Here is a 26,676-nt window from a genome sequence, read left to right on the forward strand (position 1 = left end):
CCCAGGGAGCTGCCAGTGGTGGGTTCACGAGCCACACCCTGCCCTGCCTGTGGGTTTTGATCGCTTCCCAGAGCTTCCTCTGTGCAGTCCAGTGCTCAGAAGCCTAGATGAGGCGCAGCAAGGGTGAACCCCAGTACCCCACCCCGTGCCCACCCGCCCTGCCCGGCACTCGTGGAGGCCAGGCTGGGAGGTGGTGCTTGCAGTGAGAGTTGGGTTTCCTTTCTTGAGTGGTGGTTTGTCTCTTAATAAAAGGAATTTAACACTGAGCTGACCAGCACTGGGCCAAGTGGGGGGACCAGAATAGCGGCACAGGGTCAGTGAGCGCTCTCAAGCTGGCAGACTCAGCACCAGCTGGACCCCTCCGCCTCTTCCCCTTTGGATAGTCTCATGGCCCAGGGTTCAAGGAGGGCTGAAGGCACTGGGCCACCTGCCCAGGCTGCCCACGGGAAGAGCCTCACACTATACCACAGGGAACCAGGGATCCCAAAAGCTCACCAAAAGGGTCCTGCAGGCCCAAGGACAGTGTGAAGGCTGAAGAGTCTACAGGAGCCCAGGGCACGTGGGAGGCTCAGTTGCTTAAGCCTCCAACTCAGCTCAGGTCTCATCTCAGGGTCATGAGTTCAAGTCCTACACCAAGCTCTACACTGGGCATGGAGCCTACTTTAAAAAAAAAAAAAAAGACCCCACAAAGGCCCCAAAGTTCCAGCCTCCAGCCAACTGCCCCCAGATGCGAGAAGGGGGTCCCATGCCCTTGGCCTAGGCCCAGTCCCACAGTGACCGACCTGTTCTGGCCCAGTCTGAGGTGGCCTAGTATGTCACAGGACCTGAGCTCTTCAAAGAGATTCAGCCACAACTTTTTAAAGACTTTAATGGTGATGGCAGTACAGGTACCAGCTCATGTTGCCTTAGTTTGCCGGGCCCTATCCCGGCAGCTCTGGAGACTCAGAGTGGTCCCAGGCAGGTCCTCAGGGGGAACGTGCCAGCAGCAGCTCTGGGCCCGGCCCCCGCCCCAGCATACAGCCTGACACGGCAGTCTTCGGAGGCTCAGCTCTACTGCGTGGGGACCCGGAGCACCTGAGTTGGTGGAACTTGCAGTTCAGAGTTTATCTGGAAACGAAAGCGGAGAGGTCATTACACTTCTCCCAGGGCCCTCCTCCTTCGCACCCGTGGGCTCTCCTCAGCCTCCAAGTCTCTGCAAGCATTTCCTCCCCAAGTGCTTCTGAACGCTAGCGAAAGCCGCTAGGCTGCCTGCCTTCAGAGAAGTCCTGCGGCTTCTGGTCTGGCTTCTGTTCCCAGCTAACAACCTTTGGTGACCTTCTGAGCCTCCTGCTCTGAGTCACTCCCTCAAATCCTCCGTCCGCCCCTCACCTGTGCAACACCCCACCCCCGGTCTAGCCCTGCCCTTCCCTGCTCCTCCCCACCCTCCTAGGGCAACAGCACTGACGAAAGTGTGGGCCCCACAGCCCTCTGAGGCCTGTCACTGGCAGAGAGGCCATCACGACACCAAGGCTTACCACAGCCTCCGTTAAGGTGTGGCCTGGGGCCTGAAACCATGGCGGGGCCACACTCCCAGTTCCCTGGCTTGTGGCTGTGGCCTCAGTCACCTCAGTCACTTCTCCCACACTGGTGACAGAGGACCTGCCCTCAGCCCAGTGTGTCAAGACTGGTCCTGGCCCACGGCCTCAGTGCCAGTGGCAGAGCCAGCCACTGTGTGACGAACGGACTCGACCCTTTGAAGCAGAGACATTGAGATTCCTTCTCCCGCTGGCCACGGGGAAATTGCCCCAGCCGTCACCGGCATGATCAAGAGTGGGGACCAGAGAATATCTGTCCCGGCTGGAGCGTCTTCTAACCACGTCATATCCCAGGCCGGACAACCTGGGCCGGCAGGGTGGGAAGGGCCCAGGGCTCTGGGCATGTCACAGAGTCTCCCGATTTTGATTCTCCTTGTTGCGAGAATCACTTGTACCCTATCGACTTCACAGAGGGGTACGAGAAAGGGGAAATTTCATAAGGTAGGGCCCTGTGGCCTGGGACACTATGGCGGGCTTTGGCCCTGTCTCTGAGAATGGTCCAGCAAGCAGCGGGCACCAAAGACCGTGGCATCAGAGGGGCCCTGTTATAGCCCAGACGACCTGGAGGAGACTTGGGGCAATGTCCTCTCCATTGGCCAATAATTCTGTCCCAACCTGAGGCACGACTGTTCATATTTATGTCACATCTCAGTGCTCCTTTGCTTCTGGTGAGGGAAGAAACTCATCTCCTAAGAGGAGTCCCACGGCCTCCCTCAGCCTCCTGCCTGCCCTCCTCGGAGGGTCCCTGCCACCCACCTTGGAATCTAGATACTGTTGCAGCAGCATCTGGAGCTCAGTGTTCTGCTGCTCCAGGGAACGGTTCTCTAGCAGCAGCTTGGCCCTCTGGGTCAGGACGAGGCTTTGGGTAGAAAAACAGGTTAGAGGCTCATTGACTCCTCTTCCGTCCTCTGCCAAGGAGGGGTCGGGATCTCTGGGTTTCTGTTGTGGTTAGAGGTGGAAGAGGAGCCCAGAAGCCTCACCCACCCACCGTCCTGCCCTGAACTGACCAGGTGGGCAGGAACAGAATGGGAGCCCGGGGCCGGGGGCCAGCCACCCAACACCACAGGCCCCTTTGGCAGGAGGTTTCCCTCCAAAGGCAGCTTTTTCTCTCCAAGCCAGGGATGTGGCAAATGAGGCCCTGGCAAGTGGGACCCTTCCCCAGCGACTGCCTGACTTCCTCCTTCTCCTGCGCCATGACATGCGCACTCGCACTCACTGGTATTTCTCCAGGGCTGTGTACAGGGCGTCCCAGAGGTTCTGCGTGGCGTCAGGGATAACCGTGGTCAGGGCCTCCCAGTACTCCGAGTCCTTCGAGTTATCTCGCACATACTTCATCTTCACTGGTGCCTGAGAGTCCCTGAAGGTCAAGAGCGGTAGTGGCCTCGTCTCCACCTGGCACCCTGGGCCCCCACGTGGTGCCAGCCTCGGCGCCCACCCCTCACACTCTCGCTTTCCCACCGCCCACCTACCCACTCGCCTACACCAGCCTATCGGTTTATGGCAGATTCTCAGAAAAGGCACGTGACTATCATCAACGTTCCCGATTCCTGGTGCCACTGTCGCCTTTGTGACAGCATCACTGGAGTTCTATCCACCCCCTTCTCTCAGCCAGATGACCTCACTGGCATTCCATCCTGCCCATTTTTTTCACTAACGCATCTCAAACCCCCCTCAAAACTCGCCTTCCCCTTGAGGATAGCCTTGATCCAAGATATCATCACCTCCACTGGGACAAGCCCTCAGTTGCTCTCCTGTAGCCAACATCACCTCCCTCCCTGCCACCAAAGGGATCTTTCAATGCAAGCCTAGGGATGCCCGGCTGGTTCAGTGGGTTAAGCATCAGCCTTCGGCTCAGGTCATGATCCCAGACTCCATGCTTCTCCCTCTTTGGGCTTCTCCCTCTTTGTGCTCAATCTCTCTCTCTCTCTCTCTGACAAATAAAATCTTAAAAAAAAAAAAAAAAAAGGCCTACCCATGGCTGCCCCACTCCTCAAAACCGTGGTCTGGCTCCAGTCCCATCAAGGCCAAGTCAAAGGTCTTGGGCACAGCAGACAAGGCAATTCAAGATCTGGCCTGGCTCCCCGCCCACCAGCCACACTTCCCAGGGAACACCCTGACAGCAGCCACACCTCTCTGTCATGATTCTCGAACACACCTTTCCCCACACTGTGACACCCTGAAATGCCCTTTCCCCCACTTTATCCACCTCAGAAAACCCAGTCTGGGTGTCTAAAGCCCTCTTGGACATGCCAGATGGGGTTGCCACTGCTTCCTGTGAGCAGCGTGACAATTGTTACATTCTGGCCACTGTCCTGATGACAAGGTGCGACCTACACACAGCAGACCCCGTGACTGACCGCCGAATGAATGAGGCATGAGAAAATGCAAATCACGCGTGCCCACGGATTCCTCCAGCCCTCCGCCATCATCCTTTCCTTCCTGCCCAGGTTCCAGCCCGCTCTCCTGGGCCTCAGGAAAACCCTCCAGCACCGTACTTGGGTTTCTTCAGACCCATGACGAAGGCCTCCAGGATCTTGAGGACATCATTGGGGTGGATGAGCCTGGGAGAAGGGGGGGTGTCCTTCTCTTCCGGCTCCCCTTCCACGAGGCTTTCCTCCTTCTGCTCCTCGAGGTCTATCTGCTCTCCTGGCTCCTGTCCCGACATCAGGCTTGTTTGCTCCTATGGGGGTGACAGATGCCAGGGGTTGAGCTGGTGAAACACGCAAGGGTGGCTGTGGATGGGGGGTGCAGAGCAAGCATGAGTGTCTGAAGACAGAAAAAGGAGAAGAGTTTACAGTAGGTTACAGAAAAGATGCAAAGACACATTTACAGGAAGGAAGAAACGGTGAGCGACAAGAGAGGACGAGAAAAGGGACACATTTACAGGAAGGAAGGAGCGGTGAGCGGCAGGAGAGGACGAGAGGGGCATGGGGTCAGGGAGAGGCACGCGGGGGCTTCAAAACAGCGATAACCTCCTATTTCTAAATCGAGACTCATGGGCATTCATTTTACTGATATTCATAAAGCTGACATCACATATATATTTATCTTTTTGAATCAAAAATCACAATCTATCTTTAAATTTTTTAATTTAAAAAAGTCTTCCTCCTACTCGTAGTTCATTCTCGTGGTTCATTCCGTTCACCACCCACAGGCAAACCAACGTCATCAATGTCTTACCCTCCTTCCAGAGAAATCCTCTGTCCATACAAGCAAAGCCTTCCCTCGCGTTTTCACACAAATAATCATCTGCGGCAGACACAGTTCTGCGCTTGGCATTTTTCACATACCGATAAACCTTAGAGATATTTTCACGTAAAAAAAATGTGTAGAGAGCTTCCTTGATTTTTTGTTTTGTTTTGTTTTGTTCCTGGTGCATAACATTCCGCTGTCTCGATGCACCACTGATGAGGAAATCAATCCCTTCATGATGGAATTGTAGGTTGTTCAAAATCTTTTCCCATTTCGAGCGGTGCTGAAACCCATGAGCTACAATAAGCACGTGCTTTCGTCGTATTGAGACAGAGCTGCAGAGCAAAATCCCAGAGGAAGAACTGCTGGGGACAGTGTTTGTGCTGCCCTCCGCGGAGGCTGCGACAACCGGCTCATTAGCAGTGACAGGTGCATGTCTGGTTCCCACGCCCGGGCCGTCACTAGATGTTATCAAACTCGCAGAGTTTTGCCTACGTGACGGGTGCAGATGGAATTTAGAACAGTTTTCATTCTCACTTCTCTTATTATAAGAAGCTGGTTGTCTTCTCATATGTTTAGAAGCTACTCATATTGCCTCTTATAGGAGATTTTTGTTCATATCCCTCGTCCATTTCCCTGAGTTGTTGGTCATTTTCTTATTGGTTTATTTGAGTTCTTTATATATCAAAGAAATAGGCCCTTAACTGTGGTAGGAGTTAAAAATATTCCTCACCCCCACCCCAGCTGTCATCTTTATCTTAATTTTGCTTTTAGTGATTTTTGCCCCGCAGGGTTGTGTTTGTTTTGTTTTGCTTTGTTTCACGTAGTCAAATCCATCCTATTTTTCCCCCTTTATGGCCTCTGGGTTTTGTTCACCCTGCCAATTCTTCTCAGAAGCATATCAGGATACTCACCCTGGAGCCAGCAGTACGAAACATATTTTTAATTCAATTTTTTAATTTTTAAGTTAAAACTTTATAATATTTGTTAACATGGTGGCTTCTTTAGAATAGTGCATTACAATCAAGAAGAGTATTACAGATGGGCCTTGCTTTGTAGGAAAGTGGTAAGAATCAAAATATTCAGAACTTGATGGGCCCAGGGCTCCCAGGGGCTGAAGCCTGGCTTTGAGGAAGGGCCCAGGAATAGACACCTTGGGCCTTAGTGTGAGAACAGTCTCCCATCCCCCGTCATTCTTTCCTTTGCAAACAGAAATAGTAATAATACCGGAAACACTACGTTAGCTATCTCTGACACAAAACCCTCACTGTTTCTCCGGAAGGATTATACAAAGGCAGCAATGTCCTCTGGGGGCTTCCAGAATTTCAAACATCTCTCTTTTATTGCACTTCACGTTACCTGACCGGAGGGTGAATGATAAACTCGGTATTTGAGGAAGAAGTTCACCAGTTTATATAAGTCGTCCTCGCTTTCAATTCCAAGGGCCTGGGGAGAAACAGGAGTATTGCTCAAACACCACAGCAAGAAGTCCACCGGCTGGGAGAGTTAACAGACCCTCCGCTCCTAAGAGCTGGAGGTTTGACTTGTCCCCTGAGCTCCCCAGCACCTGCCATGGCCCAGAGTGAGGCCACTCGACACCGGGGAAGCTCAATGAGATCACATCTGAGCAGAGAAACAACGCTCAGAGTCATGAACAGCTCTGTACAGGCCTGGTGGGTATGAGAACGCTAGAGGAGGCTGGACACACATCCGAGTTCAGGGGTGTAGGGGAGAACCTGCAGTCTGAGAGCCAGGCCGTGAGAGAAGCTGGTAGAGGAAGGGTCAGGGCTGGGAGACTCCGTGGCCAATCTGTGGCATGGGGAACGAGGAAAGGGAAGGAGGTGACAGAGAGCCCAGAGCAGCCCGGAAACCCATATCTCTTCCCAGGGCCACGGCAATGTTGGAAAAAAAGAGGAGGCCGGCTTAGAACGCGGCCCCCACCCCATCAACTCGGCCCAGCGGGACCCACCGAGAAGATGGCGTCCAGCCTCAGCAGATAGCATTCGTTCTTCTCCAGGGGAAGGAGAAGGCTCAGCAGCTTGCTCTCTATGAGGAAACCCTGAGAAGGAAGATGACATCTCCAGTCAGAGACGGGTTTCCGAAATGAGTGCCAGCTCTGCAGCCTACCTCTCTGTAACTGTCAGCGATGACTCCACAGAGCAGGGCCCCGGGGATGAGCCCTTCCTGGACACAAGGCCAGTTTTCGTCATGGCTTTAGTTCCTCCCACCTCAGAAGGGTGCTGGCTCACCTCACCCCCAGCCCCTGGGCAAACTTCTAAGTCCCCCAGAGCAGCCCATACCCGATCCAGTCACAGATCCTCACCCGCCCAAAGTCGCTTCACTCAGAGGCTGGCCCTCCAGTATCCAGAGACCAGGACAGCAGGCCCTGAGATGGGGGGCGGTGGGGGGGGACATGGCGGCGGGGGGGACACAGCGGGGGGTCGACAACCATATCACAGCCCAGGGTGCATGACAGCGGGGTGGGGGGAACACTGGGCACCCGCCCCCACTCAGAGCTGGGAAGGCCTGGGGGAGGGCTGCGGGGGAGGCGGCCACTGGCAGCAAGCTGGTGAGAGAGAGCAGCACCTGCCCCATTGCCTCTCCCAGCAGGAGCCGCCCTCAGGGGCAAAAGCCAGCTCTTGGCCAAAGGGAAGTGTCCCTAGGGGATGGGAGGCTGCCAGTCCTGGCTGCAGCTCTAGGACTCATCTCAGAAATACGGGCTTGTGCACCAGTCATATTGCTGGAACACCTCAACTCCCAGCTGAGCCAGCTCCAGCACCCTTGACATGAAATCCCGTGGGTCTGGCTAACATGCCGCAGAGATATCCGGAGCCGGACACACCCCGAGAAATCACAGACCGAGTTCCCAGAGTGAAGCCACGTCAGCTGTGGCCACGCTACTCGGCAGGTGGGCTCACCCAGGTGAGACAGGCGCCCCTTCTCTTGCAGAATCAGCTTTTTTTTTTTTTTTTTTTTTAATTAGCAGGAGCCCGTGGGCCAACTTGGCCCACACCTTGCTGACCCATGAAGGGAGGACCCCTTTGCCAGCTGGGGGCAGCTCTGAGGCTGGGCCTGTCTGTGAATGGCCCCAGCTCTGCTGCTCAATGCTCGTGGCCTCCTGCATCCAGGCCGCATCCGGCCCGGCCAGCCTGGGCAGTAGCAGCGCACCGGACACGGGGGCCAGGGGTCCTTCCAGCGCAGCCCCACGTGGCCAGCCTCACCGACTCATCACACAGAAGCATCAGGATCTTTCTGGTAGTCCTCGGGGAAATTTGCTTTGGCAGGTCGAGGTAAGACTCTGCTTCCGAGGCGGCCTCCTCCGTCCCCTCCTCTTCTGCAGACGGGGCAGAGAGAAGAGAGAAGGGGGAGAAAAGGGAGATCCTTGCTGGATTTTGTTGACTTTGAGCAACAAACAGCTTTCCTTGAGAAAATTTACCCATTATAAACCTCTTTAAGGTCCTATGGAGTCTCATTAGCCAAAGAAAGCCTAGTGTAGCAAAATCAGGGAGGCTGGCAATTGGTTGGATACGAGACTAGCAGGAGAACTCTGCCATCCTACAATGCTTTGCTGTTCTAAATTTCATCTCTATGCCAACATCCTACTCAAAACCCCGCCATGACCAGGAAGTGGAAGGGAGAGTTTGCACCTGTTTATTCTCACATTAGAGAACAATCTAGCATCTGCTAGGTGGTTTCTAAACCGGCCACAGATGAGAGGCTGCCAATGAAACCACGGTCCAGGGGACAGCCTCACTTCTTAGGAAGAACTGGTACCTAACAGCAAGAGCCAAACATTTTCTTAATTAAAATTAGAAATTTAAAAATGTTTTATACTGTATATCCCTCATCTGGAAATAGTCCTAAAAAATTGTCCTACCAGGCTTTACCAGTTGTTCGAAAGATAAAAGGAGACAATATAAATGAAGATATTTTGGAAAAGTATAAGACACATCTTGCTGGTGGAAGTGCAAAATAGACCCGTTGGTATGGAGCAGGATCTGGCCGAATTACAGAGGCCTTTACCCTTTGAGCCAGCAGTCCTACTTTTAAGGATCTATCCCAAAAATTCACAAATTTATGTTCACAAAAATATGCAGACACAAACGCACACAGCTATTTATTGCAGCAATGTTTATAAAAGCAAAAACAAACAGACCAAAACCTGGAAATATTCCAAGTGGCCACCAACAGACCATATCTGAGTAAGTTATAGTGTGGCCACACAAAGGAATACCAAACAAAAACGGCATGAAAAACGTGCCCTCTTACTACCATAGACTGATCTCCAGGATACTTCGTAAGTGAAAAAAGCAAGATGGAGAAAAACATATGCTTTTCATTAAGAAATCAGGTCTTTATAAATAAAAACAAATATATACACATTTGTTTGTAAAAGCAATGGAAAAATAAACCATACATTTTTAGGTAGTTACCTACAGGAAAAGGATAAAAATAGAGTGGGGAGGGTAAGACTACATTTCCTCCAGTATACCTTGTTTTGTACATTTGACTTCGGAAGGATGGAACTATTTTACATAACTATAAAAACAAAATTAAATTGTAAAAAAGCAATCCATAACAATCAAAAGTAAAACAAAACAAAAAGACCTAAGTATGTATTCGGTTGGTGACATAACCAAATAGAAACAATTCTAAGTGGCTTTAAAAGGCACCAGTCGAGGCACCTGGGTGGTTCGGTAGGTTAAGGGTCTGCCTTTGGCTCAGGTCATGATCCCTGGGATCCAGCCCCGTGTCAGTCTCCCTGCTCCGCAGATAAGTCTGCTTCTCCTTCTCCCTTTGCTCCTCCCCTCTGCTCATGCTCTCTCGCGATCACTCTCTCTCTCAAGTAAATAAATAAAATATTTTTTAAAAATAAAATAAAAATAAAGTAAAAGACACCAATGGGGCTGTGTGACTCGGTTAAGCATCTGACTCTTGGTTTCGGACATGTTGTGAGATGGAGCCCAGTGTCCAGCTCCTCACTCAGTACGGGTTCTGCTTTGTCCCTCTCCCTCTGCCCCTCCCCCAGCCCTCTATCTCTCTCAAACAAAATCTTTTAAAAAATAAATAATAAAATAAAATTTAAAATAAATAAAAGACCACACTCTGTCTGTACATCCCTAGTGGAATGTGTCCTACCACACTCTGTCTGTACATCCCTAGTGGAATGTGTCCTAAGAGTAAAAAGAACTTCAAAAAAGTTCAAACAATCTTTCATAATCATTTTGTTAGTGCCTAGTGGATACTTCATTCTGCAACTGTTCTGTGGTTGTGGGAAAAACAACAAGTAATTATTTTGGAGTCACTGTGCACCAAGATTTTCAAGTTAGGAGAAATGAGATATACCTTGATAAGGTTAAGTAAAAATTCTGGCATCCCGATGATGAGGAAGTGTTGGAAGGAACACGTGATTTATTTTATGGTGAAAATGTAATTCTACACCCTATGCTCATCCATTAGGAAGCCCTAAAAATCGATCTATCCCAACTAATGTGCACTCCAGCTCCCAGACTATGGCTTTAAAATACCATTCCCTTTAAAAGAACCAGGTCACCTTGACCTTGAGAAATGGCTGATTACAAACTTGAAGCAGGAATGTTATAATGTGAGACTGGAAACTGGGTCATTCTGGAAAGCCTGGAAGCTATCGATGACTACTGAGGTTGTGTCAAAAGGACCCAGAAGCCAACAGGAAGAGACCCCCACCAGCCGGATGGGACAACGTGAGCACCTGTAAGAATAAGGGCAGTAAACGAAACACATCAAATTTGTTTAAATCCAATGTGTCCATAATGGTATGTTTTTATTAATTAATTTATGTATTTGAGAGGGAGTGTATGGTGGGGAGGGATGGGGGAAGGAAGAGAGAGAAACTCAAGCAGACTCCAAGCTGAGCACAGTCCCACGTGGGACTGGATCTCACACACCGAGGTCACCACCTGAGCAGAAACCAAGAATCAGACACTTAACCGAAGAATCAGACACTTAACCGACGGCACCACCCAGGTGGCCAATGATACTTATTTTATAAAATGTTACTGGCCACCTTTGGAAAATGCTAAGAGACCCAGCCATTTACTTTGAAAACTAGTAAAGAGAGAAAGAACAACATCTGTTTTTCCTGTATGAACTGTGCCTCAGGGTAACAAATAGCTGATGAGGGGAAGATTCTGTTTCCAGAAGTGTTCCAGCTACTACACGAAGACATATGATAGAATGTAGAATATCGCCATTTTGCAACCCCTAAGGCAATGAATGGATCTTAGACAATGACTACCAATGGCTGCCAACCGCCCAAAGAGAGAGAGACAACCCGCCATTAGTTTCTCTCAGTGGAGGTACACGACAATGTACTCAGCAAAACCAAACCGAACCTGAATCTGATCGAGCTTCTAGATCGAACTACCAGATTATAATACAGGGAAGAGGGTAAAGCTGTCAATTAACTTAGAGACTTAGAAGCCGCAACGATGGGCCTTCCAGCTACGACACCTCCTCCCTTTCTCTGGACTTCAGCGTGCTCGTCTTTGAAATGAATGGGTTGACCTGATGGTGGGGACAGGCCCGAGGCTTGGGGGCTCTGGGGCTCTAGGACGCCGTTCCAGTCACCTGCTTGCATCAGCACCTCCTCTAAGATCTGCGCGGCAGACTTCCACGGCTGCTGAGAGATCGGTCCCACATTCCTCAGGAACCAGAAATCCGGTGCCGTCCAGGGGAGCCCCAGGTGATGGGTGTGAATGATCCTGTCTACAGCAAAGGCTCTGCTGATCAGATCCTTTGCCTCCTCTTCGTTCATCAGCCAAATCTCCCGAAACTGCTTGTCATCAACAAGAGCAAAATGCCTGTGAAGGAGAGTTGCTCGGCATGGCCAGCGGACCCCGGGGCCTGGCCTGGGTCCCCTCCATGAGCAGGAGGGTGAGCCCAGAGGTGGAGCTGTGGTGCCTCCCCCATCTGGGTCACCAGCTCTCTTCTATGACAGACAGCCTAGACGCGGTCATCACATGTCTCAAGAAAAGGTAGGTGACATGCAAGGGAAGGGGCGGGGAAGACAGCACAAAGGACTCTGTGCCCCCCCATCTCTAGTTAGGACAAGTGCCTGGGACCCAGGTCCCTAAAATACCTCATGGCTCTCTGTAGCTCCTTGAACTGCGTCACAAAGCGTTTGTAGTCGGAGGTCAGCGACTGGTTCTCCTCCTGAAAGTGCTTGATTTGTTTGTTGTATTTCGCTCTCAGATTGTTGAGGGCATCATGCAGGCTGCGGGGCGGAGGGGACAGAGTTCATCCGTGGCTGAATAGAAGCAGTGGTGTCCATTCCTCTCAGCAACTATAAAAGCGCTACAGACCCCAGGGCCAGAGCCATGCAGGTGCAGAGAACCCTCCCGTTTATTCTGACACCCAGTGACCCCGACTGTGATCGGGGAAAGGCCAGCCACAGGAGATAAGAGGATGGTCCAGGACTAAACGCCTTCACAACGGTCCAGAGCCCCTGACACACTGAGGGACAGTCTCCTGCTCAGAAGCGTGACCCAATCCTCCCCAACACGCTGTCTGCAAGCGTGTCTGTTAGGAGCACCACCTCACGTCTTTAAAGGGCAGATCTCAACTATTTCACTGCCATGATCTGGATGTTCAATTCCAGTCTAAAACAAGGAAAACAGAAGGGAAAAAAGTAAAACTTCACACCGCAAGTCTATGAGCTATGAGCCCTCTATCCTCAGAGAGCCAATACTGTTCATTCACTCCCTCCCTCACTCATCAAACATGCACGGCCTCTTGCCAGGGCTCTATTTGAATACAGCGAGAGTACAGGGATATGTTCCAACAGAAGGTACTATCAGTCGAGCCAAAGGCAAAGACACACTCATCACAGCAGAGCATGAAAGCGCGGTGGGGGACACTTTACACAGGATTCCGGGGAGCCCAGAGCTGAGGCCTGGAAGTTACCCTCTAGGGGTGTGGCCAAAAGTTCCAGCACAGTGAGGGACAGTGATAGCCTGCCAATGGCCCTGCGGGCCCAGGCATGTCACAGCTCCACATCTCACTGCTCTGAGAGCTCTGGGCATGGAAACTTGTCTCATGAAATATGCATGGCAGGCTCGGTTTTTAGACCCAGGACCATATGTCAGACTTCAAACCCGTGAAGAAGTGTCTTATGTCAGTGCTCCACTTACACAGGAAGACAGAGTCTGAAGGCCTACATATTTTCAGTTTAAAAATTCTAAAAATAAAATTTTCTGTCTTAAGCATTATCCTGAAATAAACATAGGGTTCCTAAACACACAAACATTCACCCTTCATGCTTCCAGCCTCAATAAAATGCAAAATCATTTAACTTAGGCTCTGATAAAAGCCTAAGTTAAAAAGTGATATCTGGGGACACCTGGGTGGCTCAGTGGGTTAAGGCCTCTGCCTTCAGCTCAGGTCATGATCTCAGGGTCCTGGGATCGAGCCCCGCATCGGGCTCTCTGCTGAGCAGGGAGCCTGCTTCCCTCTCTCTCTCTGCCTGCTTCTCTGCTTACTTGTGATCCCTGTCTGTCAAATAAATAAATAAAATCTTTAAAAAAAAAAAAGTGATACCTGATAAAAAGTGATATCCATTTCATTTCCTTAACTACAACATTCTAGGAGACTTTCCACATATAGATGTAAAAAAATTTTACTAAGAAAAAAAAATGTTTTAAGTAGCCATCCCAAAGTGTTTTTCCCTGCAGCACTTAGTAAAGGGGTTTCTATGTGTCATCTAACCGTAGAAGCTAATAAGGCATCAAGACAGGAACTAGACAGGACAGGTGGCTGTAAGGGGAGGCTCCCCAAAACGTCCCCTCCTCCAGGACTGGCTGGAAGCTAGAGATGGAGGGAACAGAGGTGGAGGATGGGAAAACTGGGCGGGGTAGGCAAGCCAGGTTTCAAAACTTGTCTCCTGGCAGTGACAGTGACTCTCCAAGCTTAAATGTCTTTCAGCAGTCCCAGATAAAGTGAGGAGGTGAGGCTGATTTAGGGACACGTAGCTGGGAGTCATAGAGAAAGAGGTCATTATTCAGGGCACCCGGGTGACTCCGTCGGTTAAGCCTCTGCCTTCGGCTCAGGTCATGATCTCAGCGTCCCGGGATTAAGTCCCGAGTCAGACTCCCTGCTCAGTGGGGAGCCGGCTTCTCCCTCTCCCTCCACCCCCCACTCATGTTCTTTTTCTCAAATAAACAAAATACTTTTTGAAAAAAGAGACCACATTCAAAGCCATGAGACTGGTGTAGAGGGTCGCTGGAATAAAAATATAAAGCGAAGGGAAGACATGCTTTCCAGAATATCTTATCAGGCAAGAGAAAGCAGAACCACCAAAGGAAGCCAATTCGGAATACACTGAGAAAAAAGAGCAAATATTTTAGAGTCATGAAAGCCAAAGAAGAAAGGTTCTGAGATTCGGTGCCAGTAACAACAGGATGAGACCTGAGGAAGAGCCGTGGTTGTTTGGTTAGAAGGACATCACTGATCACCTACAGAGGGAAGCGGCTGTCCAGTTCTGGGGTCAGAGGTCAAGTTAGGAGTGTTGGAGGTGAGGTGTGGGGCCAGTGGTGAGAGGAAAATGGCCACGTGACCAAGAAGAGGAGGAGTTGGCCTCACGTAGGAGCAGCAGGGTTGGATAAAGGGGTTTTCAGGGTAAGGGAAACTGTGCAGGCTTGAAGTCAGAGGGAAGAGCCAGGGAAGGGACGGTGGGGTTGAGGTCACTCATCCTTCGGCCCTTGGGATCAAACTCAAGGTCTGCCTCACATACCTGTGCCCACCTCCAGTCCTACCAACCTCCCCCTCCCACAGTGCAGTCTCTTTCATCAAATGTGGAACTTTCGGCTTCCTACTTCCTTGCCTTCAGCCCCGCCCGTCATTCCTGGCTCTGGCCCCATCCACCCTGGAGTCCTAACTCCTTTTCACCAATTCCCACCCCCCGCCCCCCGCCTCACTATTTCACTTCTTCAGGAAGCCTTCCCAGAGAGCGCCTCACAAACTGTACAGATGTGTGGCTGTCACCGATGGATGGAGAGAGGGAGAGAGAGAAAGGAGAGATCTAGAAAGAGACACACTACACACTTGATCTCTGCTGGTAGGCATATGGTGTTTTTATGGGTTTTAAGATTTTATTTATTTAACACACACACAGAGAGAGAGAGAGAGAGAAAGCAAGTGCAAGCAGGGGGAGTGGGAGAGGGAGAAGCAGGCTTCGCACTGAGCAGGGAGCCTGATTCGGGGCTCGATCCCAGGATCCTGAGATCATGACCTGAGCCGAAGGCAGACGCTTAACTGACGAAGGCCCCCAGGCGCCCCTGATTTTATGTTTTTATCTTACTTCCACGTGTGGTACTTCCTACTTCTCTAAAATTCACAGTCTTGCTTCTGTAATAGCAAGTGGATAATTTACTCTATAGCCAGCTCCACGCAAATGCAAAGTGGGACGCTGGCGTGGGCACCGGCACTGTGTCATCTGCAAGAGCAGAAGATTAGAAGCAGTCTAAATGGCCATCCACAGGGACATTAGATGCTGCCAAAGCTCTGGATGAACTGCTATGGGAACATTCAAAGACACTGAGCAGTGTGTATAGAATGCTATCACTTGGTCTAAAAACAGACCGGGGGCGGGGACGGGGGTGAAAGCATTTATCTGTGTTTGCTTGTATGTGGTTAAAGAAATTCTAGAAGAAACAAAAGAAATGAACAATTACTACAGAGGTGGGAAAGAGGAACCACACAGAACAGGGGGTGGGAGACAGACTTTTTGCAGTACACTCTTTCATGGGGAAGGTGGCGAGGCAGCAGAAAGCATTATTTTTTCCCAAAAAAGACCTCTTTTGGGGGCACTTGGGTGGCTCAGTGGGTTAAAGTCTCTGCCTTTGGCTCGGGTCATGATCTCAGGGTCCTGGGATCGAGCCCCGCATCGGGCTCTCTGCTCAGTGGGGAGCCTGCTTCCTCCTCTCTCTCTCTGCCTGCCTCTCCACCTACTTGAGATCTCTGTCAGATAGAAAAATAAAATCTTAAAAAAAAAAAAAACTCTTTTAATAAGATTTGTCATATCTTCAGCAGCTCGAATGCCTCTAGAACAGAAGAGCGCGTCCCCATCCCCATGGTCCGCGCGGAAGGGGCTGGTGGGCTGCAGGCCCGCTTACCGATTAATCTTCCTCTTCTGCTGGGATTTAATCACTGTGCTCTCCTCGTCCCTCTTCTTCAGCACCTGGAAGTTGTACTCCAGCTTCTCTTGGTTTAGCTGGTAAGTTGCTTTCATCTGCTGAAGCTGCTGCTCAAGAACCTACCGTTGAAGTTTAAAAAAGTCATGATACTCACTGGCCCCGGTATCATCGGTCGTACCTGAGGGTCCCTGATTCTTCGTTCTGGAGTCATGTCAGAGGAGCCGGAGGGACAAGTGCCTGCCCCTGAATTCTTAAAAAAAATCTGTCATTAGGGGTAAATGAAAGGCCAATCAGAAGAAATATCCATCATTCAGGCGCCCGGGTGGCTCAGTCAGTTAAGTGTCTGCCTTGAGCTCTGGTCATGATCTCAGGGTCCTGGGATCGAGTCCCACATCGGGCTCTCTGCTCAATGGGGAGTCTGCTTCTCCCTCTCCCTCTTGCTCTCCCTCTCCCTCTCTCTCTCACAAATAAATAAATAAAATCTTTACAGAAAATATCCATCATTCTGCTGCAAGCTTAAAGCCTGTGTCCCTACAGCCTGGGAGAGATGGCATTTAGAGCCTTCCAGTCTGGCCCGCTCTGGTGCTGTGCACCAGACCCTCATGGGGAGATACACATCGCCCCAGCAGAAACGCAAGTTCTCGTTGCCACAGAGGTGTCCCCGCTCTGACCTCCACCCGGCAGTGCTGGTGTTTAACAGATGGTGTTCATTTTAAAGGACGCTAGACATGACCATCCATTCTTTCTGGATTTCCATTATCTATATTCATTCACTCACCAAATACTGATCTGAGGGCCTGCTCTATGTTGACACTTTTCCAGGTGCTGCTGAGAAAACACTGCTGAAAAAGCCACAGTCTTGCCCTATCTAGGAGAGGGACAGATCGACAAGCACCAGTGACAAGAGGCACAGGGTAGACTGGGACGCTCATGGCCTTGAAGTCCAGGCAGGTATCCCCGAACAGTGGGTACCAGCATGTCTGAGACCTGGAAAATGAGGAGTCGCTCATGGGGACGCCTCAGGGGACAGAAGTCCAGAGAGGCAAGGGGAGTGAGGTGCTTTGGGGAAACCACGAGCAGTGTTGGGTGTGAGGTGTGAGGCAGGGAATGCTCAAAAAAGATGCTGACAGAGCAGTTGGGCAGTAGAGAGAGATCGCTCTGGGGGCACCTGGGTGCCACAGTCAGTTAAGCATCTGACTCCTGGGTTTCGGCTCTGACTGTGATCTTAGGGTCATGAGATCAAGCCCCACGTCGGGCTCTGCACGCAGCATGGAGTCTGCTTGGGATTCTCTCTTCCTCTCCCTCTGCTCTTCCCATTCATGTTCTCTCTCTCTCTCTCTCTCTCTAAAATAATAAATCCGAGGAAGGAAGGAAGGAAGAGAGGAAAGAGGGAAGGGAAGAAGACAGATCATGCTGACTGTGGGTAAAAAAAAAATATTTTTGTCAAGAGCAGGACAGGGCTAGAGACAGGGCAAATAGAGGCAAGCTTGCTCCCGCCTTTCCTGAGTGGAAATGCGGGAATAGACGAACAGACGACGCAATTAAGTGTAATCAGAGGTTGACAAGCAGGGACAGGTGACATGTGGCACTCTTCCAAGCCTCCTTCCCCCGCCCCCTTCCAGGCAGCTACAGGGCCTTGCTAAGGAATCAGCTTAGACAGGGAATCTAGGCAGCGTCCCCTCCCCGCTCCGGACTATCCTCAGGACGGTAACCGGCCAGGAGGTGATGCAGAGAACAAAGGCATTGGCATGGATAACTGAGAGAATCAGTCAAGAGCACCCTGTTTAACTATTCCAGAGAGTTCTAAATCTCCACTGTGGGTAGGTATCTCGCAATGGTTTGTGCCTCCATGTTCCAAATGAAACCAGCCCAGCTGCTTAACATGTGACCAGCCCTGGACATGGAGAAAGCCACCGACCTAGGAGGTCGCTCAGGACAAAGTCCAGCAGAAAAGCTCCTCGTTGAATGGAGATAATCTGGAAGGTATGAATGCTCTCTGGATTTGCTCTGATTTGGGACAACAGTGAGGAGCTGAGATCCCGGGTGCCTGGTGGTTGCTCTGAGGATGTCGGGACCCCCTTTTTCTCATAGCTTTGCAATAAGCACCTGTCACTAAGACAGCATTTCCCAAACTTTGGCCAGAGGACAGTTTTTACAATTATAAGGAAGTGAGAGCACATGAGTTCTAGCAGTGAGTGTTCATGTAAATTTCACCCCTGAAGTCCAATCATTAGATAATACTCACAACGGAAACTCACTCTCTATTTTTCCTGCACGATACATCTTGAAAGGAAAAAAAAAATCACTGACTCACTTTTTTTTGTGAGTTTTGTGAAACCACCACACATACCTCACCTGGCTGAACACGGTTCACAAAACTCTGAGCTAAATTAGTAAGCAGGTCATGTCTTTTCCTTTGTGCCCTGAAAGAACTCACATCTGAGCTGATTTTATAGGCAAAACAACAAACAAAGAAACATGTCACCTGCCGGTTCTAATTTGCATTTCTTTGCCTGCGCTCCTGGTTAATTATTTATTAGCCCATTTCATTTTCTTTTGTGGAACACACCTGCTCCTGCTCTTTGCTAGAATATGGTCCTAGGAGATTGACACATGGAAGGACTAGTAATGCAACATGCACTGTGGGCTTTCCATCTCTAGGGGATCCCAGATCAGGTGCTCGGTCACCCCAGCTCTGGTCCAAGACCCCTGTGGCCTCTGCAGTCACGATGCCCCATGGGAGTTACTGGCAGTGTTGTCAATGAACTTGCAGAACTAACAGTCTGGTTGTCTCACCCAACAGAGCCACCAGCGGCTGCGCATATTATGTGACTCATTATTTGTTTTCAACACCTGCTTGAGGTAATTTTGGTCCTGGTGACTCTATTGTTAATTATCTCAGGGTTTAGTCTCAACACACAGCCATCCTTGGTTGTCATACGTTGAAGATAGTTTTATATTTTAAAATTGGAATTGATTTTGTTAATTGTCCGCCCTCATTCTTCAATTATCTAAAGATACTGTTGCAAAGCTGTACTTCATGTTTCCAAGACTAACCATGAAACATCATGTTTGGTTTCTGTGAATAATTTACGAAGATTACAATCTAACCTGCCACGAAAGGCCTTCCGTGTAGTGGGGGCTGCGGGTGTTGATCCCACCCTTCCCTTCTTCCTGCAACGGTGTGAGCCTCCCCGCGGCCGCTCTCCTCGCCATCTCCTGCCCCACAACCTCCAGAAAACCAGCTGCCATCATTGTCCCAAGCAGAATGGAAATTTAAAACAGCCTTTCCCCTGGTCCTGTGGGCTGACTTGGAGAACCTACTGGGCCCCTTCACCTCTGCTCTCAGGACCTGTGCCTTGTTTATCTTTGTGCTTTGCACAATGTTAAGTTCATGGTGTTTGTTAAATAAGTAACTTGGACTTGATTTTTTGTGATTAATATTCTGGTATTAAAGGTAACAGTTCCTGAAGTTGAACTAAACCATTTTACAATTTTAAAAGCACAAGTAGGACCCAAAGTAAAAAAAAATATTTGCTTCCTGCCTCAAGCACTAAGTGTTTCTAGTAGTGTTATTTGGGGCCGGGGCGATGGGGGGCTGTGGTAAAAATCCCTCTCTAGGGCATAATGTTTACAGGCTTCGTTTTGCTCATCAATAATGTCACCTTACTGGCAGTAAGCACTTGGGAAGTATTCATTCTCTTTTTTATTTCTTGTACTTTACCCATCAAATAAAATCTGTGTATTTGGAGCCTTCATATTTTTGTGGTTTGCAAAAATTTTAGTTGTATATTTCAGAACTGATACAGTTCTATGAATTACTTAGGAAGACCAAATTTGATGTTAAGCTGCATACTGTATCTTCTTGACAAAATCAATGGTATTGGACTTTCCTATCTAATGACAGTACACGTAAGGGGCATTATGATCAAGTTTTATCTACAAAAATACCCTGCATACGGCAATATAGCAATCCCTGATTCATCTGTTTCAAGTTAAAATGTAATTTGGTACAGTATACTCCGGGTTTCCATTCTAACACAGGAACTGCACACACTTCCCTGCTCTGAATATCTCCATCTGCCTCCCACATACCCACGTTCCATGGGCAGTCCAACTGGACAGGGGAAACCAGGAGACGCGGGTCTCCCAGGTTCTCAGGCTCTCCGTCCCTTATCTCCCTAGGCTTCCATCACCTCCTACCCCCCCAAATCTCCCCACATCCCAGAATTTTTTGGCGTGTTCAAGCATTTGAGGATTAAATAAAGAATGTGAGGTTTGGGGGCGCCTGGGTGGCTCAGTGGGTTAAGCCTTTGCCTTCGGCTCAGGTCATGATCTCAGGGTCCTGGGATCGAGTCCCACATCGGGCTCTCTGCTCAGAAGGGAGCCTGCTTCCCTTCCTCTCTCTCTGCCTGCCTCTCTGCCTACTTGTGATCTCTGTCTGTCAAATAAATAAATAAAAATCTTAAAAAAAAAATGTGAGGTTTGGGGCATCTGGGTGGCTCAGAGGGTTAAAGCCTCTGCCTTCGGCTCAGGTCAGGATCCCAGGGTCCTGGGATTGAGCCCCGCATCGGGCTCTCTGCTTGGCAGGGAGCCTGCTCCTCCTCTCTCTCTGCCTGCCTCTCTGCCTACTTGTGATCTGTGTCTGTCAAATAAATAAATAAATTTTTTAAATTTAAAAAATGTTTAAATAAAGAATGTAAGGTTCTACTCCTACAACTCAAAGGCAAAAATTAATAATCATCATAATAACAAACTACCCAATTAGAAGACATGCAAATGACCAATAGTTATAAAAGTCACTACTTATCAGGGAAATGCAAATCAAAGCTACAATGAGATATCACCTCATGCCTCTTAGGATAGCTATTGTCAAAAAAACAATAATAACAGGTGCTGGCAAGGATGTGGAAAAGGAAACCGCTGGTGGGAATGCAAACTGGTGCAGCCACTCTGGAAAGAGTATGGAGATTCCTCAAAAGATAAAAAATAGAACTACCATTTGATCCAATAATCCCACTTCTGGCTATAGATCCAAAGGCACAGAGATCTGCAACTTGAAGAGATGTCTGCCCTCCATTGTTCATTGCAGCATATTCACAACAGTCAAGAGATAGAAACAACCTAAGTGTCCATCAGTGGACACTTGGAGAAAGAAAATGTGGTATATCACGAAATTGTCCTCAGCCTTAAAAAAAGACAATCTACCATTGGCAACAATAGGGATGGACACAGAGGACATTATACTAAGTGAAATAAGCCAGACACAGAAAGACAAATGCGGCATGGTCTCACTTGTATGTGGGATCTAAAGCAGACAGCCTGGGGGAGGAGAAAGAGTGGGGTGTTGGGCGGAGGTCACAAGGTTCCAGTTATGTGGGATGAATAGGTTCTGGTGATCTAACAGTTACAACAGAAGGTCTTTGAGTAACAATGCTGTTATTGTATATTTAAAACTGTGTTAAGAGTTGGGGCGCCTGGGTGGCTCAGTGGGTTAAGCCGCTGCCTTCGGCTCAGGTCATGATCTCAGGGTCCTGGGATCGAGTCCTGCATCGGGCTCTCTGCTCAGCGGGGAACCTGCTTCCTCTTCTCTCTCTCTGCCTGCCTCTCTGCCTACTTGTGATCTCTCTGTGTCAAATAAATAATAAATAAAATCTTTAAAAATAAAAAAAATAAAAATGTGTTAAGAGAGTAAATCTTGTGTTACGTGCTCTCAACGCAAAAGGAAAAACAAAACCACAGGTGAAAGAACATGAGTTTCCATTATTTCACTGTTTGAGGCCAGCGGTGTGTCCTTTTGTCCCATAAATTATCATAAAACCAAAATAACGAAAGAAAGCTTAACAATAGCCATTTTCATTAAAAGTGCCATGTACACACCCCACATACGCAGCACTGCGCTCCCAGATGTCCACTGTTCTTTGTCAGTGACTCCCATTTCCATGACATTACTATGAGAAAGGCCCAGGAAAAGTCTCAAGACCGCTAAGAATATTTGTAGTCTGGAGAGGCTTTGATGCCACCTTGTCACATTAAGCACAAGAGTAGTAGGGCCTGAAATTCCATCACAGGCTACGTGCAAAAGCTTTAGTCTAACAAGTTTTTCTAGACAGAGACTGAAGTGAATAGCCTGTGCTGAAACATTAAGAGCTAATTACATCACACCTACATGTAATTAGAGATGAGCGTTTTTTTAAACTAACGAAGCACAGAATCCTGGGCTTGGAAAGAACTTCACAAACCAGAAAATCTAACCTTCCACTGGGAGAATCCTTCCTCAGCATTGAAGACAGATAGTCAGGCAGCCTTTGAATACTTTATGAGATAGAACACTCTTTGTTCTGTGGGATGACCCTTTTCTACATCGGACAGTTCTACCTATTAGAAAGTTCTTTCTGGGGCGCATGGGTGGCACAGTCTGTTAAGTGTCTGACTTTTGGTTTTGACTCAGGCTGTGATCTCATGAGACTGAGCCCCAAGTCAGCCTCCACGCTCAGCACAGAGTCCACCCGGGATTCTCTCCCTCTCCCTCTGCCCCACCAGAGCTCGCTCTCTCTTGAATAAATCAATCTAGAAAGAAAGAGAGAGAGAAAGAAAGAGAGAGGGAGGGAAGGCAGAAGGAAGGAAAGGAGGGAGTGAGTTAGTTCTTTCTGACGGCAAGTCGGAATCTGCCTTACTGCGATGTCCAACCATCAGCCAGAGACTGTTTGGAATATTAGGAACATTGCAGGCTACCGAGCCAGAGCTGGTTTGAATCCAGGGCCTACCATTTGCCAGGTAAGTAGCCTATTTCCTGGCATAAAAATGTGGTCACTGATTCCTCCTTTCTGTGTTAATATGTTAATATGTCACAGCAGATACGGCCCCAGATTCCAAGGAGCACCCCTGACACATCCTCCCCACCCGCTCCCCTTCGCCTCCCCCTTCCTGCCTTAAGTGCCTGGTCACTCACTAGATGGTGGCTGTTCTGCTTTGGCCCCGACACACTTAGCTTGCCCTGGGGATACCTTCCCTTTGCTTGGCTAAAGTCATAATCCTCCCAGTGATTCCTCAGGTCGTGGTTTCCTGCTTTGCCTCTTGGCAGCCCTCCAGGATTTATTAAAGAAAGAATTCTTCCCCATATATTTTGTCCATGAGTTCCTTCAGATATGATCGCTTAAAAGAAATCAGATAACAAATATGTATCTGTTGAAGGGACTAACTCTAGAACATTCTGGGCAGTCACCAAGGACGAAACCGCAACCAGACGCCGAGCAACAAGTCAGACCTGCACATCCTGCTCCAGCTTGATCTTGATCATGTTGTACTCTTCCCAGTCCCATACCCTCTGCTTGTTCAGCTGCTTCTCATAGTCCTCTACCTTCTTGATGCGGTTCATAAGATACTCCAGCTGAAGGCACAGGAAGACAAGAGGAAAGTCAGCCTTGTCCCTGCCCTGTCTCAGTCTCTCGGGTGGCCTGACCAGCATGACCCAGTGAAGGGTCTCCAAGTGTCAGTGTCTGGAGGGAGTCAGTCAGCCCTCAGAAGTTCCTGGGCCCCAAAGCTTTGTATCCTTTGCAATACTCGGGAGCCTCCTTACTTGAAAAACTCCAAGAGGATTGCTCCATTAAGAAAGTAGCCATGGGCCCCGCGGTCAGACATTTGTATTTCTCAAAAAAACCCCACTGGATCTTGGTCAAGCTATTTCTTTGTTCTTTATGTCTCTGAAGTAAAGTGATACCCCCCATCCTTTAAAACATCTTCTGAGTCACAAACATCCGTGGCTGGGGTAGAAGCCTGGGAACAAAAAAGAGAGGGGCAGGACCACAGGAACCCCAGAGAGCTGCAAAGGAAGGTAGTATTCACCGCCACTAGAAGCAAATGTCACCACCAGGAGCAGCAGGGACTAACCACGAAGTGGAGTAGTAAATGTCTGCCATGGCAATCCTCCCCAAGATACATAAAGGCTAGTGAGTTCAGTCACAGCAGATACGGCCCCAGATTCCAAGGAGCACCCCTGACACATCCTCCCCACCCGCTCCCCCACCACCCCCTTCTGCACCCATCGCCCCTTCACCTCTTTGGCATTGTGAGCCTGCAGGGCCCGCTCCCATTTCTTCTTATTACTGGCCAGCATTTCTTGTCGTTCTACCTCGAATGCTTTCTACAACCAAGAAAGAAGAGGGCTCTAGTCTCTGTTTTGATTGGGCAGGTTCCACAGTAGGAAAAAACTCATAAGTAATTGCACAAGGGCCCATGTACCAACTGGACAGTCCAAGTCAAATCCAAATGCAACCTTGCCAAGTTTCATACAACCAAAGGGGTACAGAAGGAGTTGTGTGGAAGTTAGTGTTATGAAGTCTGGACTTCCCACAAATTTTGAGAGGAAATGTGCCAAGTGCCCTGTGGCTCAGCCAACATCAGAGGAGGGAGCTGGAGGAAGGCCAGGGCCCTGGGTGAAGTGACGGGGCAAGCCCTGGCATGCGCTTCAATCATGCCGAGGGCTGCTGCATGGTTGGGGTTCCCACGAAACAAAGGAACGCGTTGCTCACAAGAGGTAGGCCAAGGAATGCAGAGAGGAGTCTATAATAATCCAAGACGGTGGGAATCCTCTTGGCTCTCTTCCATTCTGGAAAGGCCAGTCTCAGTGTCAAGCCTTAACATTTCATTTGAATTTAAAGTATTGATTCCTGAACCTGTTTTCCCATGCTCCCACCCCCAGCTGCCATAAACACAACGAATAAACAGCTCACACACACCCTCTCCTCCACTCTTCTTATCCCTCCGTGGTTTTACTTTCTTGCAGAGCACTTATTACCACCTGTCCAACTATATATTTAGCAGTTTATCTGTTTATTGTCTATCTGTCTCCTACTAGAATACAGATCTCATCGAGGACTTTGTTTAGTTCAGAGCTGTATCCACAGCCCCCGGGACGGTGTCTGGCACATAGTAGGTGCTTAATGAATAGGTGTTGGGCAAGTGCACGAATGGGTAAACAAATGAAGGGGCTGACATCACAGGACGAGACACCTGGGTCGGTCAGGGCCGACCTGGCGCTCCTCAGGGGCTGCCCCCGGGGCAGAAGGCAGCTCTACCACACAATTACCTCAATGTAATTCAGCTCCTGACGGAAGGTTTTCATCACGTGCTTCACTTGTTCTTCCATTCTCTCCAGCAGCAGGCAGATGTCATCTGACTGCTTCTTCAAATCCTTCACATACTGGTCATCTTTTGTTTTCAACTCCTAGAGAAGAGCAACCGAAAGTTGGTCACCAAATAAGACCGAGGGAAGAGGTGCCAAGCGCACTCCCCCAGGACCTTGCTCTTCAGTATCTGTGGATGCTAGGAATACACAGCTATACACAGAGAAAGTCACTTCGGAAGACTCTGAGGATGCCAGGGAGAAAGCACAGGCGGATGGAGCACAGTGGCCTCAGCTAGGGGCAAAGCCGGACATAGCAGCTGGCGATCAAACCCTCCGTAACTACTTGCTGTAAACCTCTTTATAAGCTCCCAGGCAGCTTACGGCCCCCCAGCAGAGCAATGGCGATCCAGGATCCAACACAGGACTCTATCCACTGCAGACTACGTGCCATTCCTTAACTGAAAACATAAAATCTGACACAGCATTGGCTACGAGCATGCATCTTTCTAAGGTCACCAATAATTCTCAGATTTCTCCAAAGCTCTTCCTTCTGGTTGAATTTATTGCCTGAGTTGTGCAATAATCTGAGTCGTGAAGTGACGCCTCCTCATTTTTCCATTCAGGAAGAGCAAACCAATAAGCCAGTCAAATCCCCCAGCCTGAGCCCATGCGGCAGGGTCGGGGGCCGGGAGTCTCGCCTGCTGTAACTCGCTGATCAGCTTGTTCTTGTCCTCGATCAGCCCAGCACAGTGCACCTGCTGGGTGTTGAGCATTTCCCACAGGTCTTGGGGAATTCTCTTCTGTTTGCCCTCCTCCCACTTTGCAGTGATTTCATCAAATTTGTCCTGGCTGGTCTTGACTTCGTTCTCCAGCTTCTCGAGTCTGTGGATACAAACACAGTGTCCATGCCAGCCCAGCTGGGGAAGCCATCTCCTGCTAAAGCAGGCCGGTTCTCGAGAGTCTGAAATACCAAGCCGGGGCCTCAAGCACTGCTCCCACGCACTCCGCGCTCAAAACCAAACCAGCCTCTGAGGAATCTTCTTTTAGCTTAAGCAGTGCTTGGAAGCAAGGAGAACAAATAAACAAGGTGACCCACAACAAAAGCAGATGGACCTTAAAGCTATACCTACTTACACACGCACACATGCGTGCGGATCAACAGTCTGTCACATACTTCCACGACAAGCTGTACTACTCCAGTGACCAAGACCTGACTTTGCCACTAACGGACTCTCAAACTGAGACAAGTCCCTGACCCCCAGCAAGCTGCATTTTTCTCCTCCGTAAGAGGGAGGATGAAAGGACCTACTTTCCTACGGCTCCTCCCAGGGTTAGGCGAGATGACGCTCGGCACAGCAGCCATTCAACAAAGGGTACCCGTATGATTGTTTCTGGTTATCGACATGACTTCGGGTGTGTGGCCGTTCCTCTCCCAAATCATCAGTAAATGCAGGGGGCCATACGATATATACTATGGATTATTACACCTCCATCAGAAAGGATGAAAATCCAACTTTTGTAGCAACATGGACGGGACTGGAAGAGATTATGCTGAGTGAGATAAGGCAAGCAAAGTCAATTATCATATGGTTTTGCTTATTTGTGGAGCATA

General features: G+C 49.3%; 1 protein-coding gene across 2 annotated transcripts in view; it reads right to left on the reverse strand.

Moving 5' to 3' along the window:
• Positions 1 to 851: 851 nt before the first annotated feature.
• The window catches only part of DRC1 (dynein regulatory complex subunit 1), a 42,061-nt gene continuing 16,236 nt past the window's right edge, over positions 852 to 26,676 (reverse strand). The window contains exons 4-17 of one of the 2 annotated variants that reach the window (XM_032353090.1): positions 25,763 to 25,946; positions 25,026 to 25,163; positions 23,994 to 24,080; positions 23,205 to 23,327; positions 15,917 to 16,056; positions 11,887 to 12,021; positions 11,376 to 11,608; positions 7,988 to 8,100; positions 6,736 to 6,825; positions 6,126 to 6,212; positions 4,070 to 4,254; positions 2,791 to 2,931; positions 2,331 to 2,433; positions 852 to 1,107 (exon numbers count right to left, since the gene is read on the reverse strand). In XM_032353090.1, the coding sequence (XP_032208981.1) occupies positions 1,051 to 1,107; positions 2,331 to 2,433; positions 2,791 to 2,931; positions 4,070 to 4,254; positions 6,126 to 6,212; positions 6,736 to 6,825; positions 7,988 to 8,100; positions 11,376 to 11,608; positions 11,887 to 12,021; positions 15,917 to 16,056; positions 23,205 to 23,327; positions 23,994 to 24,080; positions 25,026 to 25,163; positions 25,763 to 25,946 (1,816 nt within the window). In that variant the 3' untranslated portion in view covers positions 852 to 1,050. The remainder of the gene's footprint in view (positions 1,108 to 2,330; positions 2,434 to 2,790; positions 2,932 to 4,069; positions 4,255 to 6,125; positions 6,213 to 6,735; positions 6,826 to 7,987; positions 8,101 to 11,375; positions 11,609 to 11,886; positions 12,022 to 15,916; positions 16,057 to 23,204; positions 23,328 to 23,993; positions 24,081 to 25,025; positions 25,164 to 25,762; positions 25,947 to 26,676) is intronic. The other variant, XM_032353091.1, reaches the window with a different exon arrangement.

This window comes from Mustela erminea, chromosome 7 (assembly GCF_009829155.1).
Source record: "Mustela erminea isolate mMusErm1 chromosome 7, mMusErm1.Pri, whole genome shotgun sequence".
In the NCBI taxonomy this organism is placed as follows: domain Eukaryota; kingdom Metazoa; phylum Chordata; class Mammalia; order Carnivora; family Mustelidae; genus Mustela; species Mustela erminea.